At 48.4% G+C, this 18,333-nt stretch overlaps 1 protein-coding gene across 1 annotated transcript in view; it reads left to right on the plus strand.

Moving 5' to 3' along the window:
* Positions 1–8,028: 8,028 nt before the first annotated feature.
* LOC145338810 (apoptosis regulator BAX-like) overlaps positions 8,029–18,333 on the plus strand; it is a 22,181-nt gene continuing 11,876 nt past the window's right edge. Inside the window, exons 1-4 of the mRNA XM_080183212.1 lie at positions 8,029–8,205; positions 13,207–13,255; positions 14,263–14,430; positions 15,097–15,232. Coding sequence (XP_080039338.1) covers positions 8,097–8,205; positions 13,207–13,255; positions 14,263–14,430; positions 15,097–15,232 — 462 coding nt within the window. The 5' untranslated portion in view covers positions 8,029–8,096. The remainder of the gene's footprint in view (positions 8,206–13,206; positions 13,256–14,262; positions 14,431–15,096; positions 15,233–18,333) is intronic.

Genomic DNA, 18,333 nt, shown 5'->3' on the forward strand with positions numbered 1-18,333 from the left:
ACCTGACGGTTTGCATCTGTACGTGGCTGCACAGAGTGGATGCATTGGTTATAATCTTCCAAAATTCCCTAGGTTCTGAAAGGCTTCCAGCTGATTGAAAAACTGCACATGAAGGATATACGTTACAAGTATTGGAAGCAGTTCAAAGAAAGTGACACAATGGGCCATAAAACTGTGAAATCATGAGGATGATTCCTGGGATGAAGGGTTGCCTAATGAGAAAGGATGGGGCAGGTTGGGCCTTCACTCACTGAAACTTAGAAGAATGAGAGATGATCTTATTGAAATATAAGATTCTGCAGGCACAGGTGCAGTTCTGGAACGTTGCTCCCCCTCATGGGAAAGACTAGAACTAGTAGTTAAATAGAAGAGGTCTCCTGAGGAAGGGAACTTTCTATCAAGACAGCTCTTAGTTTGGAATTCTCTTCTGAGAAGGCAGTGGAGCCACATACTACCCTCTTTACTCAGAGGGTAGTAAGGGTGTGGAATGCCCTGCCTGCAGCAGTAGTGGACTCGCCAACTTTAAGGGTGTTCAAATGGTCAGTGGATAGGCATATGGATAACATTGGAATAGTTTAGGTTAGAGGGTCATTAGATTGGTTCCACTGGTCGGCGCGACATCGAGGGCCGAAGGGTCTGTACTGCGCTGTAATGTTCTTTGTTCTATGTTCCATGTTGGTAGGTGTCAGTATTGTAGCCATACGGGAACAGCTTAGCCAGGAGTGCAGCTAGTTAGGAGCACACAAATCTTCAACACTATTACTAGAATGTTGTCGAGACCCATAGCTTTTTTTTCTATCAAGTGCCTTCAGCCATTTCTTGATACCGGGTATAGTGATTCAAACTGGCTGAAGGCTGGCAGCTGTGATACCAAACACCTCAGGAAAAGGCCGAAATGGATCATCTGCTCAGCACTCTGAAAATTGTTGCAAACACTTGAGGCATGGCTTTTATGCTGATGTGCTAGACTCTCCTACCACTGAGGGATATTTATGAAGTCTCCTCCAGTGAGTTGTTTAATGGTGTCACCACCTTCACTCCTGGATGTGGCAGGACTGCAGAGCTTTGATCTGTTCTGTTGGTTTTGGGATTCTCTGTATTTCACAAGTTGCTTCTGCTGTTTAGCATGCAAGGCTATAGTTTCACCATTTAGGCATTTTATTTTTAGGTATCCTTCCTGCACTCTTCATTGAACCATGGTTGATGGTAATGAAGTGAGAGGGGGTATATATGTTGGGTTATGAAGCTACAGATTGTGGTCGTAACAATTCTGCTCATGGTCCACAACCTCCAATCATTGCCCAATTTTGAGTTGCTAAACCTGTTCCAAATCTATCCCATTTCGAATGGTGTAAATGCCACACAACACGTTGGAGAGTATCCTCAGTGTGAACATGGCTCTACAAGGACTGTGCAGTGGCCTCTCCCACCAACCCTGTCATGGACAGATGTATCTGCAACAGGTAGATTGGTGAGGATAAGTGTATGTGTGATTTTGTGTACGCACAATCGTGTCCATACATTATGTGTATTGACACAGATGTACCTTTATCTTCTTGCTACATAAATACAATTCTTTCCTCCTCTCTGAGTGGACAGTCCAGCTTTTCGAGTTCCAGCTGCTAACTCATAACAAAAGTGTTTCATCTGTGCTCTATCTGACCCATTTCATGTGGGTCATCTAGATCAAGTAGGTTTTTCCCTCTTGTCAGTTCCCTCATCACCTGCCACAGAGCCAGTCTAGCAGTAACATGTCCTTTAGAACTCATCCATCTTGCTGGTATTGATATTACTGAGCCACTCTTGATGGTGGACATTGAAGTCCCCTAGCAGAATACATTCGCCCTTGCCACTCTTAGTGCCTCTCCCAATTAGATTTCAGAATGGGGGGCACTGATTCAGCAGCTGAGGGAGAGGGTGATAGGTGATAACCAACAGGTTTTCTTTCTCACATTTGACCTGATGCTGAGGTCCAGAGTCATCACAGAGTCTCCCATGGCACTCCCCCCTAGGTTGTATAGCACTGTGCCACCAGCGTCTGATGAACTAGTCCTGCTGATGGGACAGGACGTACCCAGGGATAGTGATGGAAGTTCTGGAAAATTGGCGGTATGGTATCATTTGGTGAATACGACTGACAGGCTGTTTGACACTGGCTAGAAGGTGCAGTTGCCATTTTTGGTTCTTGGGTTGATGCTGAGTTGTCATTACCAGTTTTATTCCTGCTGATTTTCTTGCAGCAATTTTATACAACTGAGTGTCTCACTGGGGCAATTCAGGGTTGCCACATTATTGTGGGTTTGGAGTCACACATAGGCCAGACTGGGTAAGGTGGCAGATTCCCTTCTGAAAAGAGGTTAGTGAACCAGATAGGATTTTCAGTTGGGAAAGTCTCGCCTCCAACGCAAAGCTAAACAAAAGGACAGCACTTGTGTTTCAAAAGGGAATAAATTGTTTGGCTGTCAGGCTGTGTTGCTCTTTTATTTCCTAAGGTGGGAAATGGGACTAATCCTCTGACAAGAGAATAAATTATGCAGTGGGAGACATTGAGGGCAAGTTGTCCGATTGTTGTCATATTGTTCATTGTGACATGTTGGAGTTAAGCTGTCGCAGACTTTCAATATTTGAGTGTTGCCATGAGTGTGTGGTGTGCATGCATAAGTGTATGTGTGATTTTGTGTACGCACAATTGTGTCCATACATTATGTGTATTGACACAGATGTACCTTTATCTTCTTGCTACATAAATACAATTCTTTCCTCCTCTCTGAGTGGACAGTCCAGCTTTTCGAGTTCCAGCTGCTAACTTGTAACAAAAGTGTTTCATCTGTGCTCTACCTGACCCATTTCATGAGAAAATACTATGTTTGCAGAATATTGCAAGTAAAATAAAATGGTTACATGTACAAACAAATGGGAAGTTGTGATTTGTCAGTGATTTTCTTAATAATCACAGCTTTGTGGCCTTGGTACCATTGAAATTTTTCACATCCACAATGGAAGATTTTATCATCAGATGTTCTGATCTTCCGACAGTGCAGGAGAATCTTTCAATCCACCTGAATAGGCTAGTGGGAGGATCTCTGCTCTGAGTGCGGCACTCCCTCAGCACTGACCCTCTGACAGTGCGGCGCTCCCTCAGCACTGACCCTCTGACAGCGCGGTACTCCCTCAGCACTGACCCTCTGACAGTGCGGCACTCCCTCAGCACTGACCCTCTGACAGCGCGGCGCTCCCTCAGCACTGACCCTCTGACAGTGCGGCGCTCCCTCAGCACTGACCCTCTGACAGTGTGGCACTCCCTCAGCACTGACCCTCTGACAGCGCGGCGCTCCCTCAGCACTGACCCTCTGACAGCGCGGCGCTCCCTCAGCACTGACCCTCTGACAGCGCGGCGCTCCCTCAGCACTGACCCTCTGACAGCGCGGCGCTCCCTCAGCACTGACCCTCTGACAGTGCGGCGCTCCCTCAGCACTGACCCTCTGACAGCGCGGCGCTCCCTCAGCACTGACCCTCTGACAGCGCGGCGCTCCCTCAGCACTGACCCTCTGACAGCGCGGCGCTCCCTCAGCACTGACCCTCTGACAGCGCGGCGCTCCCTCAGCACTGACCCTCTGACAGCGCGGCGCTCCCTCAGCACTGACCCTCTGACAGTGTGGCGCTCCCTCAGTACTGACCCTCTGACAGTGTGGCACTCCCTCAGCACTGACCCTCTGACAAGAAATGCTATAAAGACTGATCTTAGACTGAGAACACTCCGCCACTCTGTGTATTTAGAGTTTGCACTAATCCATCTGAAAGAACTCACTGAGAAGCGAATGGTGGGAATTGCATCATCGGGCAGGGTAAGGTGACATCTTGTGTCTGAGTGAGTGCTCAGGGAATTCAATATGCAATGTTCAGAGTGCAGAAACTTGGATAACCTGAGCAATGAAAGCAGCAAAAACAAACTGTGTCCCCACTTGATGCCAGTTATTCAGCTTGCTGGCCACCAAGAAGAATTTTTGGAGATTTTTCTAATCTCACCGACACCCCTGTGGAGAAAGTAGAAAAATTTATAAAAGAGTATTGGAAATAGCAGCAAAGAAGCAATGACCAGAGTGGCAACATTTCCACAAAACCTCCAAGTGTTGGATACATATGTAATTCAAATAGGGTTAGGAGAAACTGACCAGTTCTGTGGAACCTTGCGTTTGCTACCAAATAAACCTGTTGGACGTTAACCTGGTGTGTCAGACTTCTTACTGTGTTTACCCCAGCCCAACACCGTCACATCCACATCAAACTGACCAGGTCCAGAGAAACTGACCAGGTCCAGGGAAACTGACCTAGTCTGTGGAAACTGATCGAGATCCACAGAAACTGACTAAATGACCGATTCCATTTCTGATCTACTATCCTTCCTCAAAGGTGATTCAAGTTTTTTATTTTGGGGTGTTGTTGCTCACTGTTGGGATCCTGCCTTCACCACATCCCGATTTCCTTTAGGCAGTTCTGGACACAGGCTGAATGTCTTCTGCATATGTCTGGAATTAATGCTCAGGGTGACCGAGTAATGGATAGTGTAGAAGATACAATCTCCAAAATGATATCAATGAGTTGGTGGAGTGGATGGTAAAGTGGCAGATGAATTTTTACATAGAGAAGTGTGAGGTCATGCATTTAGGGAGATCAAACAGTTATGGGGAATATACTGAGAGGGGTAGATGAGAGATCTTGGCGTACAAGTATATAGATCCCTAAAGGCAGTAATTCAAACAAACAAGGTATATGGAATGTTCTCCTTCACTGGCAGAGGGATAGAATATAAAAGTAAGCATATAATGTTGGAATTGTATAAAACACTGGAGAGGCCACAGGCAGAATATTGTGCGCAGTTCTGGTCACCAGATTGCAGGAGGGATGTAATTGCTCTGGGGGAGGGGTGCAGAGGAGGTTTACAAGAAGTTGCCAGTAAAAGTGTAGCTATGAGGAGTGATTGGATAGGTTGGGGTTATTTTCCTTGGAACAAAGAAGGCTGAAGGCTTGATAGAGATGTACAAAATTATGAAGGGAAGCGAACAGGAAAAACTTGCTTTCCCTGGAGGAGAATTCTAGAACCCAGGGACATTAATTCAAAATAAGTAGGTGTAGAGGGGACATGAAGAAGAACTTTTTTACACAGAGCATGGTGTGTATCCAGAATTCACTGCCCAAGTTAGTGATGGAGACAGAGTCCCAAAACTCTTTTAAAAAATACCTAGAGCTGCACTTTAAGTGCTGTAAACTACAGAGCTATGGGCCAGGTGCAGGAAGGTGGGATTACAAGGTGGGTGTGATCAGGCTGGCATAGACAAGATGGGCTGAATTGCCTCTTCCTGTGCTATAAATTTTCAATGGTTCTACGGATGACTATCAGACTGTCCATGTGTAATAATCAACTTTAGGTTTCTTTAATTTGCTCGCAACTTCAAGTGGATCGATGCTTACAACAGTCGGTCACATTACTCTGGTTCCCACTCACCCCCTGTCAACTCTCTTCCAGCCTCATTCTAATTCCTATCTCCCCACCCCCTCCCCACCACTGCCCTCCCATCTGACTGCCCAACTTCAGCCCATTTATTCTGCTCAAACACTGCATCATCCACTAGGCAGGATGTGACTAAACCCAGAGATCTTCACTGGAGATTACATTATATTTAATAATGATTTAGATGAATAGAGAGCTTTGTATCTGATAATGCTAAGGTGTGGCACGGTAAATTGTGTAAATGGGGCCAATGATAAAGCGTAGACTGTATTCTTTAACTAAATCAACTCCTAGATTGATGCACAACCTTGTCTAACCAGAATGTTTATCAGATCCAACCAAACATTGAAGTATCTCCTGGAGGAAAATACGTGAGGCCTCAGTATCAAGTTTTTATGTTGAAGGGACATACTGCAACCTCCAGGTTTACACTATTGCAAAAAAGATACTGGACACTGAGTTAATACCAGGGCATTAGAAAGCTGGGATCAGTCTGTAGGAGTGACTGACACTATTGAATCCAAAACGAGACTGGCACAGAACTGAAATTGTGCTAATATTCTACAACCTGAGTAAAGCTTGAAAAGAGACTGTGCCTTTTATTTATACTTTATTGGCAGGAAGCCTGAAAGGTTTTATTTGTTCAGTGGATATGGTTTTGGCTGGACATTTATTGCCTATCCTTAGCCAACTGCTCCGAGATGTAAATATCCTGGGACAGCCACGCACAGGATGTGGACAAAAAGATTATTTCAGGTACAGAGATCAAAATAAACACTTTAATTTTAGTAAAAAGGGGAAATGCTAGGCCCCTGATCAAAACAGCAACCTGGTTTCCATCTTCCAAATGCTGATTGACCTTATGGGCAATTCCAGGATTCGTTTTCACTTTTAGAATGGTATTTTATCACATTGTTAATCTCTTCTTTCAGTTTCTAATCTTTATTCTTTTACTTTGTCCCATCCTTGCTCAGTTGTGATAATTCCACACTGAGAATTTCCTGGTTCCCTGAAATAAGCGGATAAGAACAATTTGCATTTATGGTCTTTCACATCATTAAAACAACCCAAAGAGCACTGGAGCCAATAAATCATCTGAATCTTTTGAAATGAATGTTGTTGTTGGGATGTTTAAGGCACCATTTCAATCCAGCTTCTGGCTATGTGGGCTAAGGAAGCAGTCATTTTGAAAGGTCCCAACAAACAGCACCCAGGAAAATTACCAGTAAATCCTGATGCGGGCCTCGGGCTGAATGCTGGACAGGGCTGGCCTTGCTCTGCAACTGGAAACTTTAACATCCAGGCTGACTGGAGCTCAGTTAGTGATGGCACTTTCGACAGTACAGCACTCCCTCAGTCCCACACTCCCCAAGGCTGAATCAATCCCTCACTCACTCCCAGGCCCTCAGACCGGACGGTGGCACAGTGGGTTAGCATTGCTGCCTCACAGCGCCAGGGACTCAGGTTTGAATCCCGGCTTGGGTCACCGTCTGTGTGGAATTTACACATTCTCCCCGTGTCTGCATGGGTTTCCTCCAGGTGCTCCGGTTTCCTCCCAGTCCAAAGATGTGCGGGTTAGGTGGATTGGCCATTCTTAATTGCCCCTTAGTGTCCAGGAGACTAGCTAGGATAAATACATGGGGTTATGGGGATAGAGTCTGGGTGGGGCTGTGGTCAGTACAGACTCGATGGGCCAAATGGCCTCCTCTGTACTGTAGGGATTCTATGACCCTCCTTCCCCTCAGTTTCTGATCACTGAGTTAAAGCAGTGTTTGCAGCCAGAGGTGGTTATTAGACAGTCTCTGGGCTCCCCCCGCCCCCCCCCCGCACTCTCACCACCCCCCCGCACTCTCCCCCCGCCCCCCCCCCCCGCACTCTCTCCCCCGCCCCCCCCCCCCGCACTCTCTCCCCCGCCCCCCCCCCCCCGCACTCTCTCCCCCCCCCCCGCACTCTCTCCCCCGCCCCCGCACTCTCCCCTGCCCCCCCCCCGCACACTCTCCCCTGCCCCCCCCCCCGCACTCTCTCCCCCGCCCCCCCCCCCCGCACTCTCTCCCCCGCCCCCCCCCCCCCCCGCACTCTCTCCCCCGCCCCCCCCCCCCACTCTCTCCCCCGCCCCCCCCCCCCACTCTCTCCCCCGCCCCCCCCCCCCCCCCGCACTCTCTCCCCCGCCCCCCCCCCCCCCCCGCACTCTCTCCCCCGCCCCCCCCCCCCCCGCACTCTCCCCTGCCCCCCCCCCCGCACTCTCCCCTGCCCCCCCCCCCCCGCACTCTCCCCTGCCCCCCCCCCCCCCCACTCTCCCCCCCCCCCCCTCTCCCCCCCCCCCCCCCACTCTCCCCCCCCCCCCCCCCCACTCCCACTCTCCCCCCCCCCCCCCCCACTCTCCCCTGCCCCCCCCACTCTCCCCTGCCCCTCACCATTTACTGGGATCTTGCTGTGTAATTTGCGCCGAGTCTGTGGGCGGAAGTCGCGCATGCGCAGCTCCCCCCCCCGCAACTGGCCCAGCGCATGCGTGCTGGCGGTGCCGGGCTAGGCCGCAAAGCCTCGGGGTCGCGGCGGTGGCGGCGGCGCGGAGTCCGGGAGTGGGGCCATGGCTGAAGCCGGGGATTGTGGCTGCGGAGATGCCGGTGGACAGAGGAGGAGAAACAGCAGCGGTTCCGGGGACCGGGCGGCAGGAGAGCCGCGGCGAGTGGCCACAGGTACAGAGCAGCGGGGCCCTTCAGCCCATCGAGTGTGTGCCGGGCTATCCCAGTGCCATTGCCCATCACCGGCTCTGCTGCCGCGTTTCAAACCCTGATCTAAAGGCTGCTTGAGTGCTGTGAGGGTCCCCGCCTCTACCGACCCTTCAGGCAGCTTCCCCTTTCCCTCAAATCACCCCTCCTGCTGACTGACCCTCCAACTGAGGGGGAAAGCCTCTCCCTACCCCAGACTAAACCCAGCCTGCTGAACCTCCCCTGACCCCCTCTCCACTGGAACTGCACACAGTAATTCAGCTGTGGCCTGATGAGATTTTTATACAGCTCCATCATAACACTTAGATTAAAGCAAATTACTGGAATCTGAAAGAAGCACAGAAAATGTTGGAAAATCTCAGCAGTGTCATTGCATCTGTGGAGAGAGAATAGAGCTAATGTTTCGAGGAAGGGTCGTCCAGACTTGAAATGTCTATACTCTCTCGGCGGCTGCTGAGATTTTCCAACATTTTCTGTTTTGGTCTGTCATAACTTCCCTGTTCTTATTCAATGCCTTGGCTAATAGACCCCAACAGCTCTATGGTTAGCATTGCTGTCTCACCACCAGGGACCTGGGTTCAATTCCCGGCTTAAGTCACTGTATGTCTGAAGTTTGCATATTCTCTGCATGTCGTAATGCGGTGTCCTTTAGCTGTGAGGAGAGGTTGGAGAAACTTGGTTTGTTCTCACTGGAGCAACAGAGGTTGAGGGGAGACCTGATAAAAGTCTACAAGATTACGAGGGGCATGGACAGAGTGAATAGTCAGAAGCTTTTTCCCAGGGTGGAAGAGAGTCAATTCCTAAGAAGGCACGGGTTTAAGGTGCGAGGGGCAAGATTTAAAGATGTACAAAGCAGATTTTTTACGTAGAGTAGTGGATACCTGGAACTTGTTGCAGGGGGAGATAGTGGAAGCTTTTAAGCGGTGTCTTGACAAGTACATGAGTAGGATGCGAGTAGAGGGATATGGTCCCCAGAAGGGTAGGGGGCTTTAGTTAAGTTGGTCAGCATGGTCTGTGCAGGCTTGGAAGGCTGAAGGGCCTGTTCCTGTGCAGTAATTTTCTTTGTTCTTTGTCTGTATGGGTTTCTTCCAGGAGTTCTGGTTTCTCCTCACAGTCCAAAAGATGTGCTGGTTAGGTATATCGGCCACACTAAATGTCTTACTGAAATCCATGTATACTATACGACTAGAAGGAGGAGGAGACACCGGGGGCGGGGGGGAGGGGGGGGGGTTGGTGTGACTGGAGGAGGAAGAGACAAGGGTGTTAGGGGGTGGGTTGGTGGAGGAGGGAGAGATGAGGGTTGTTGGGGGGGATCGGGAAGGAGATGCCTGAGGGAAGCTGGCTAGGGTCCCTTTCCAGAGCGCCTGCGGTCCATAGTCGACATCTCTGAGCCATCTTGGACTGCTCTGTGCACCTTGATGAAGATGTTGATAACAGCTTGGAGCTCTGCCTCCGAATGTGTGCGGATGTAAGCATTGTGCATACTTCAGTTCAATGACCCAGGATGGGAAGACCTGGAATCTTTGATTTGATTTATTATTGTCACACGTATTAGTATACAGTGAAAAATATTGTTTCTTGCACACTACGCAGACAAAATATACAGTACATAGAGAAGGAGAGAGTGCGGAAAGTAGTGTTACATTCATAGCTAGAGTGTAGAGAAGGATCTGCTTAATAAAGGTAGGTCCATTCAAAAATCTGATAGCAGCAGGGAAGAAGCTGTTCTCGACTCAGTTGGCATGTGATTTCAGACTTTTGTATCTTTTTCCTGACGGAAGAAGGTACGAGAAAGTATGTCCGGAGTGTGCGAGGCCCTTAATTTTGCTGGCTGCTTTTATGAGGCAATGGGAAGTGTAGACAATGAATGGGAAACTGGTTTGAGTGATGGACTGGGCTTTGTTCAGGAGTCTTTGTAGTTTATTGTGGTCTTGGTCAGAGCAGGAGCCCATACTAAGCTGTGATGCAACCAAAATGAATGCTTTCTATGATGCATCTGTAGAAGTTGGTGAGAGTTGTCGTGGACATGCCAAATTTCCTTACTCTCCTGAGAAAGTAGAGGCATTGGTGGGCTTTCTTAACTGTAGTGTCGGCACGGGGAGGATCAAGACAGGTTTTTGATGATATGGACACCTAAAAACTTGAAACTTTCGACCATTTCTACTTCGTCCCCATTGATGTAGACACGTAGGGGGCATGTTCTCCTTTATGCTTCCTGAAATTGATGACTAACTCCTTCATTTTGTTGACACCGAGGGAAAGGTTATTGTTGTTGTACCAGTTCACCAGATTCTCTATTTCTTTCCTGTACTCTGTCTCATCATTGTTTTAGATCTGACCCACTGCGATGGTTTTGTCAGCAAATTTGAAAATCAAATGGGAGGGGGATTTGGCCGCACAGTCATAGGTGTTCAAGGAGTTTAGTAAAGGGCTGAGCACACGGTCTTGTGGAGCATCGGCATTGAGAATGATCATGGAGAAGGTGGTGTTGCCTATCCTCGCTGATTGCAGTCTGTGGGTTAGGAAATCTAGGATCCGGTCGCAGAGGGAGGAGCCGAGCCCCAGGCATTCGGAGACGAGTTTTGTGGGAATAATGGTGTTGAAGGCTGAACTGTAGTCAATAAAAAGGAGTCTGACATAGGTGTCTTTGTCACCTAGATGTTCCAGGGTTGAGTGTAGGGCCAGGGAGATAGTGACTGCTGTGGATCTGTTGTGACAATGGGCAAACTGTAGTGGATCCAGGCAGAATGGGAGGCAGGAATTGATGCGTACCATGACAATCTTTCAGAGCATTTCATAATGACGGATGTCAAAGGCACCAGACGATGGTCATTAAGGCATGCTGCCTGGCTTTCCTTTGGTAGGAATGATGGTCATCTTCTTAAAGCAGATAGGGATCTCAGATTGTGCAGAGAGAGGTTGAAGATGTTGAATCTGGCCTGTAGGCAGCAGACATTGAACAGATTTCTGTTTGTTCTGTAGTTCAGCTTCACTCTAGTGGGGAATTTGTTGCGGATGAGATGGAGCATTGCAGCAAGAAAGATCGAGAAGAGCTTTGTTGCGATGACACAGCTTTGACCAGAATCCAAACAAGAATTGGGTCTGTGTTGAATCTGGTGTAAACTCAGTAAGAAGTCTCATAACACCAGGTTAAAGTCCAACAAGTTTATTTGATAGTAAATCCACAAGCTTCTGAGGTTTGCCCCTTCGTCAGGTGAGTGGAAAACTCTCTTGGGCTTTGGACAAACTTGTTGGACTTTAACCTGGCGTTGTGAGACTTCTTACTGTGCCCTCCCAGTCCAACACTGCATCTCCACATCATAGTAAATACATGTGACAATAATGAATCAAATCAAACCACCTGTTCCTGTGGGTCCACTTACCTGACGAAGGAGCAGCAACTGCTCCGAAAGCTAGTGGCTTTGCTACCAAATAAACCTGTTGGACCTTAACCTGGTGTTGAGAGACTTCTTACTATGTTTACCCCAGTCCAACGCCGGCATCTCCACATCTTGTATCGGGTGGTCAGGATCGTGCTTGCGCATCATCATGGAGCAGATGGAGAATGGTGACAACATTTTGGGGGTGGTCGAAAAGGAGTCAGTTGCTCCATAATTCCTTGTGGTTGACAATGTCAAAGACCTTTGTGAGGCCAAAAAAGGCCATGTGCAAGGATTGGTGCTGTTCCCTGAATTTCTCTTGTAGTTGGTGTGTGGTGTGGATCATGTTTGCCTTTTAGTGGGCAAAGTCCCAATTGCAACTCTGGAGGGAGCTCTTCAGCCACAGGGAGAAGGCAGGATTAACGAGGATGAGATCAAAAGGAGAGATTTGGGGCAGATTCCCTGCCTCCTATCTGTGGGCTACGCTCCATCAGTGTTTCTGAAAGCAGTGTGTCTGCTACAGGTTTAATTTGGAATATGAGACAACACATTTCAAGGAGTGACACAGATGCAGTAAATACATTTCAATACTAAGGTAATCCTGGAAAATTACTTATATCCTGATGATCTTTGGAGCAGGCTATTGTAAAAGCATTTCCTGGGTTTCCTGTGTAACTGTACTCCACATCACTTACCCTGTCTAAAGCACAATGATGGTCGTGTGGCCACCATCACCAAATCACTTTGATTTTCTCCCTTACTCTTCTGGCACAGTTTCCTTAACGATTTTTTTCCACCACTATCAAACTTGCTTCTAAAATTTTTAACTGTTTTTTGGGGTATACCCTTTTTCTTTTTATCTTTGCATCTACTCTTCAATCTGGCGAATTTCTCACTTTCTAAACTTCATTACAGCGGTGACTACACTGTGGATTTGTTGGCTATGAAGTGCTCTCCAATGTCCTGAGATTGTGAAGGACATTTTCAAAATAAGTTTGTTCTTTCTCTAATTTCCAAATAAAGTCTCAACCTACTGTCTCAGCACTATCCTTTCCTGCAATCTCACTGCCATCTCTCCCAGACAAGAACATCTGCAACCACCTTCATGCATTTCTCACCACTCTCATTCTGCTATCTACTTCCAATTGTGCTTCTTTCTTCTATAGGGAAAATAAGATTCTTATTGTTATCTGGGTCTTATTCTCTTTAATTCCCTCCTTAATCTCTATCTCCTGTCACAACCTCCGCACTGACTAAATAGCTTGAACAATCCCCTCCTCGTATATTCTGCTTTGGATTGCTGCCCATTTCTTGTCTACCTCTGCTACAGAGAGATGCTGTTGGACAGCTTTGTAGGTTAATGGTGTTTTCGATTCTTGGTGATTGGTATTGTTCAAGAGGAGGAGGATTGTGCTGCTGCTGTTTATGATGCACAAGATCGCGTCGTTAGCGTATAGTGCTGCTCCAGCCTGCTCTGAAGCTTTATGCACAGGTAGGGCTACAGCAATGGATTGTAGAATTAGGTGCTCTTGTTGTATTTGTGTTACCGTTCACTGCAGCATCTTCTAACTTTGTGTTTCTCTTTCAGACCAAGTCAGTGAGCAGATCATGCGTACAGGGGTCACACTTCTACGAGGGTATGTGTCTGATTGATTTTAATTTACTGCTTGCCCGTGGTTTGGGCTCTGGAGTCAGGTGCTGGCAATTGAACTGTCAATTTGGCTTGTCCCTTTAAGGGCTCTTACAGGTTTGCCTAGTGCAAGGTGATCTAAATCAGTCAAGAGGTCAATTATATGCAAATTATTTTTGGGAAGTGTTAGCTGCTGTTGACCCAGCAGCCTCACAAGTAACTGACTTGTCCTTCAGTCCTGCCCTGAGAGGAGTCTTGCAGACTCTCCCAAGCATAGGACATTGACCATTGGTGAGGAATGGTAGGCTGATTAACGTGTTGGGAATAGATTCATGATTTTCCAGCATTCATTTCTAATCTTGAACCATGTTGTCAGGAACCAGATGATGCTGAACCTGGCTGGTTCTCCATAGAGAAAGAATTTTGAACAATCTGGAGCAAGTCTCCTGGAATGGGATGTGCCTGATTTTGTGGTTGGTTAGGCACAGTGAGGGTCACGTGGAACATTTCTATTGATTAACATTGATGTGTAGCCATTTTGCCACGATGGTTAGCACTGCTGCCTCAGAGTGCCAGGGACCCGGGTTTGATTCCCGGCTTGGGTTACCGACTGTGTGGAGTTTGCACTTTCTCCCGTGTGTGTTTGGGTTTCCTCGGGGTGCTCCGGTTTCTTCCCACAATCCAAAAGATTTGCTGTTTAGGTGCATTGAACCAAACAGGTCCACAGAATGTGGCGACCAGGAGAATTCACAGTAACTTCATTGTAGTGTTAATGTAAGCCTTACTTGTGATTAATAAGTAAACTTTATTACTTTATTTTGTTTCAAGTTAACTAACCAGTAACAAATAAATTAGTTTTGGTACTGACAACCAGGACTAAACTAGAGACTCTGTTGAGGAAATGGGCAGAGGGATGGGTTCAGGTGAAGGGTCTGTGATGGCAGAGAGCTGATGGACCAGATTCTATATTCTATGAAAATACTGGCAGCATAATGAGTTCTTTTTAAATTTCAGATTTATTGTTGATCGAACGAATCGAGGAGCAGAGGGTTGTGAGAAACCTTTAACCATCACAGAGCTCGGAGGTAAAGAGGATGAACTTTGTAACCCTGATGTAAAGCGGCTTGGTGTTTGTCTGCGACAAATTGGAGATGAGCTTGACAGCAATATGGAGTTACAGAGGTGAGGCTACAGTATTGATGTGTATTCCTGACTTGGAACCTTGGCCTCACTTTGTTTGTTTCTTATCCATCCCATTGACTTAATCAACAATTATATAATCACTGGACAAGATGGGAGTGGGGACTGAACTCAAGCCACCTGCCCTCCCAGCCAGTAAATTGAGAAAACTTGAAACCCTTCACTCACATCTGGGTTTGAGGCAGTAATCGTGATCCTAACTCCCCTCAGAGCGATTACTCTGAATTGAACGTGTAATGGAAATTACCAGTTACCAGATTTAATGTCAGTTTTTCCACTGGCTGCTTGTTTTGTGCAGACTGTTGTAAGATTTCTTGTTTTGGTTTCAGTATAAAATGTTGCAATCCACAATTTCAAAACTGTGCCACAACACAGCACATGATAGGTGAGAACCTTTCCAATCCTGTGACCTGGAATCTGCCGCTTGCTAACCCTCAGTCATCTCATGGTCAGGCCTAGCGACCAGAAAGAAACCCAACATCAGGGACCAAACCCTTCCAGAGATAAACACTCACCAGTTTTCTGTGCAGAGTACTGGATGTGATCTGACGCTCTTGTGGTTGCTGTATCTGAATTTATTGGCCAGTTTCTGCCTTGCATCCTGTAATCTACTCAGCTTGTTTAATTTGAGCTTTCTGCTACACACAGGATGATCGAAAACATTGGAACCAAGTGTCCCAAGGAAATGTTTTTCAAAGTGGCCAAGGAACAGTTTGCTGATGGAGTCATCAACTGGGGAAGAGTGGTGACTCTCTTCTATTTTGCCTGCAAGCTTGTTGTGAAGGTACAGCTGTTTTCTGTTGGGGAGGGTCGGAGGAGTCGCTGCAGCAGCAAGCTAACTAGCCTGGGAGCATTGCGAGGCCAGGACTGCTCAGTTACTGTGCTGTATGAGTGATGTCCAAAGTATTCATCACATGAGGTTCACATAAACACTAAATGAAGTCTAATGCATCAGACATGGAGGGGGCTGGGACCAGAATGGATGACCCCAAGGATCGAGGGGCTGAGCTGTGAGGACAACTTTGGAAAGCACAAGCCCTCCAACCTAAAGAAGATTAAAGAAGTAATATCAAAACTTAAATATAGTCCATAAGATAGAGTAAGCTATCAGAGTAAGCCAGGCTAAATTGAAATATAATGAGCAAAAGATAAAAAAGTATTAGAATTCCTTTTATTCAAATTGTCAGGATGACGGGGTGGGGGGGGGGTACAAGTGGGGGAGTGGCTTGATGGGAGAGGGGCTTCAGTTATTCAAGCTGCCATTGCTTGTTCCTGACGAGTTTCTATTTGTGTGCCGGCTCGGCCGCCTGTGTTTCTTTTCATTAGCCAAATAAACTAAAGCAACAAACTGGGATAAATTGACACGGCGGCACTATTTCAAAGTAAACAGAATCTCAAAGGAAGCTTAAAGAATCAATATGCACTCCAGTCCACACGGGGCCATCAGGCACATACCTGCGTGTATGTATGTGTATATCCATTTGTACACCTATCTTTGTGTGTGTGCCTGCACCTGTCTTTTGTGTATGTGTGTCTGTGTGTGTGCGCGCGTGTGAGCACGCCTGCCTGTTTGCACACCTGTGTGTGTGTGTTTGTGTGTGTATGTCTGCGCCTGTGTGTGTGTGTGTATGTCTGCGCCTGTGTGTGTGTGTATGTCTGCGCCTGTGTGTGTGTGTGTGTATGTCTGCGCCTGCGTGTGTGTGTGTGTATGTCTGCGCCTGCCTGCGTGTGTGTGTGTGTATGTCTGCGCCTGCGTGTGTGTGTGTGTATGTCTGCGCCTGCGTGTGTGTGTATGTCTGCGCCTGTGTGTGTGTGTATGTCTGCGCCTGTGTGTGTGTGTATGTCTGCGCCTGTGTGTGTGTGTGTATGTCTGCGCCTGTGTGTGTGTGTATGTCTGCGCCTGTGTGTGTGTGTATGGCTGCGCCTGTGTGTGTGTGTGTATGTCTGCGCCTGTGTGTGTGTGTGTGTATGTCTGCGCCTGTGTGTGTGTGTATGGCTGCGCCTGTGTGTGTGTGTGTATGTCTGCGCCTGTGTGTGTGTGTGTGTATGTCTGCGCCTGTGTGTGTGTATGTCTGCGCCTGTGTGTGTGTGTGTCTGCGCCTGTGTGTCTGCGCCTGTGTGTGTGTGTGTGTATGTCTGCGCCTGTGTGTGTGTGTGTGTGTATGTCTGCGCCTGTGTGTGTGTGTGTGTGTGTATGTCTGCGCCTGTGTGTGTGTGTGTGTGTGTATGTCTGCGCCTGTGTGTGTGTGTGTGTATGTCTGCGCCTGTGTGTGTGTGTGTGTATGTCTGCGCCTGTGTGTGTGTGTGTGTGTGTCTGCGCCTGTGTGTGTGTGTGTGTGTCTGCGCCTGTGTGTGTGTGTGTATGTCTGCGCCTGTGTGTGTGTGTGTATGTCTGCGCCTGTGTGTGTGTGTGTATGTCTGCGCCTGTGTGTGTGTGTGTGTATGTCTGCGCCTGTGTGTGTGTGTGTGTATGTCTGCGCCTGTGTGTGTGTGTGTATGTCTGCGCCTGTGTGTGTGTGTGTGTGTGTGTGTATGTCTGCGCCTGTGTGTGTGTGTGTGTGTGTATGTCTGCGCCTGTGTGTGTGTGTGTGTGTGTGTGTATGTCTGCGCCTGTGTGTGTGTGTGTGTATGTCTGCGCCTGTGTGTGTGTGTGTGTGTGTGTCTGCGCCTGTGTGTGTGTGTGTGTGTGTCTGCGCCTGTGTGTGTGTGTGTGTCTGCGCCTGTGTGTGTGTGTGTGTCTGCGCCTGTGTGTGTGTGTGTGTGTCTGCGCCTGTGTGTGTGTGTGTGTGTGTCTGCGCCTGTGTGTGTGTGTGTGTGTCTGCGCCTGTGTGTGTGTGTGTGTCTGCGCCTGTTTGTGTGTGTGTGTGTCTGCGCCTGTGTGTGTGTGTGTGTGTCTGCGCCTGTGTGTGTGTGTGTCTGCGCCTGTGTGTGTGTGTGTGTCTGCGCCTGTGTGTGTGTGTGTGTGTGTGTCTGCGCCTGTGTGTGTGTGTGTGTGTGTGTGTCTGCGCCTGTGTGTGTGTGTGTGTGTGTGTGTGTCTGCGACTGTGTGTGTGTGTGTGTGTATGTCTGCGCCTGTGTGTGTATGTCTGTCTGCGCCTGTGTGTGTGTGTGTGTCTGCGCCTGTGTGTGTGTGTGTGTCTGCGCCTGTGTGTGTGTGTCTGCGCCTGTGTGTGTGTGTGTGTCTGCGCCTGTGTGTGTGTGTGTGTCTGCGCCTGTGTGTGTGTGTGTGTCTGCGCCTGTGTGTGTGTGTGTGTCTGCGCCTGTGTGTGTGTCTGCGCCTGTGTGTGTGTCTGCGCCTGTGTGTGTGTGTGTCTGCGCCTGTGTGTGTGTGTGTGTGTCTGCGCCTGTGTGTGTGTGTGTGTCTGCGCCTGTCTGTGTGTGTGTGTGTGTGTGTGTCTGCGCCTGTCTGTGTGTGTGTGTGTGTCTGCGCCTGTGTGTCTGTGTGTGTCTGCGCCTGTCTGTGTGTGTCTGCGCCTGTGTGTGTGTGTCTGCGCCTGTGTGTGTGTGTGTGTGTATGTCTGCGCCTGTGTGTGTGTGTGTGTGTGTGTATGTCTGCGCGTGTGTGTGTGTGTGTGTATGTCTGCGCCTGTGTGTGTATGTCTGCGCCTGTGTGTGTGTGTATGTCTGCGCCTGTGTGTGTGTGTATGTCTGCGCCTGTGTGTGTGTGTGTGTGTATGTCTGCGCCTGTGTGTGTGTGTGTGTGTATGTCTGCGCCTGTGTGTGTGTGTGTGTGTATGTCTGCGCCTGTGTGTGTGTGTGTGTGTATGTCTGCGCCTGTGTGTGTGTGTGTGTGTGTCTGCGCCTGTGTGTGTGTGTGTGTGTCTGCGCCTGTGTGTGTGTGTGTGTGTGTCTGCGCCTGTGTGTGTGTGTGTGTGTCTGCGCCTG

The sequence above is a fragment of the Carcharhinus amblyrhynchos genome, unplaced genomic scaffold, assembly GCF_965287045.1.
Source record: "Carcharhinus amblyrhynchos unplaced genomic scaffold, sCarAmb.v2.hapA chromosome_186, whole genome shotgun sequence".
NCBI classification, from domain to species: domain Eukaryota; kingdom Metazoa; phylum Chordata; class Chondrichthyes; order Carcharhiniformes; family Carcharhinidae; genus Carcharhinus; species Carcharhinus amblyrhynchos.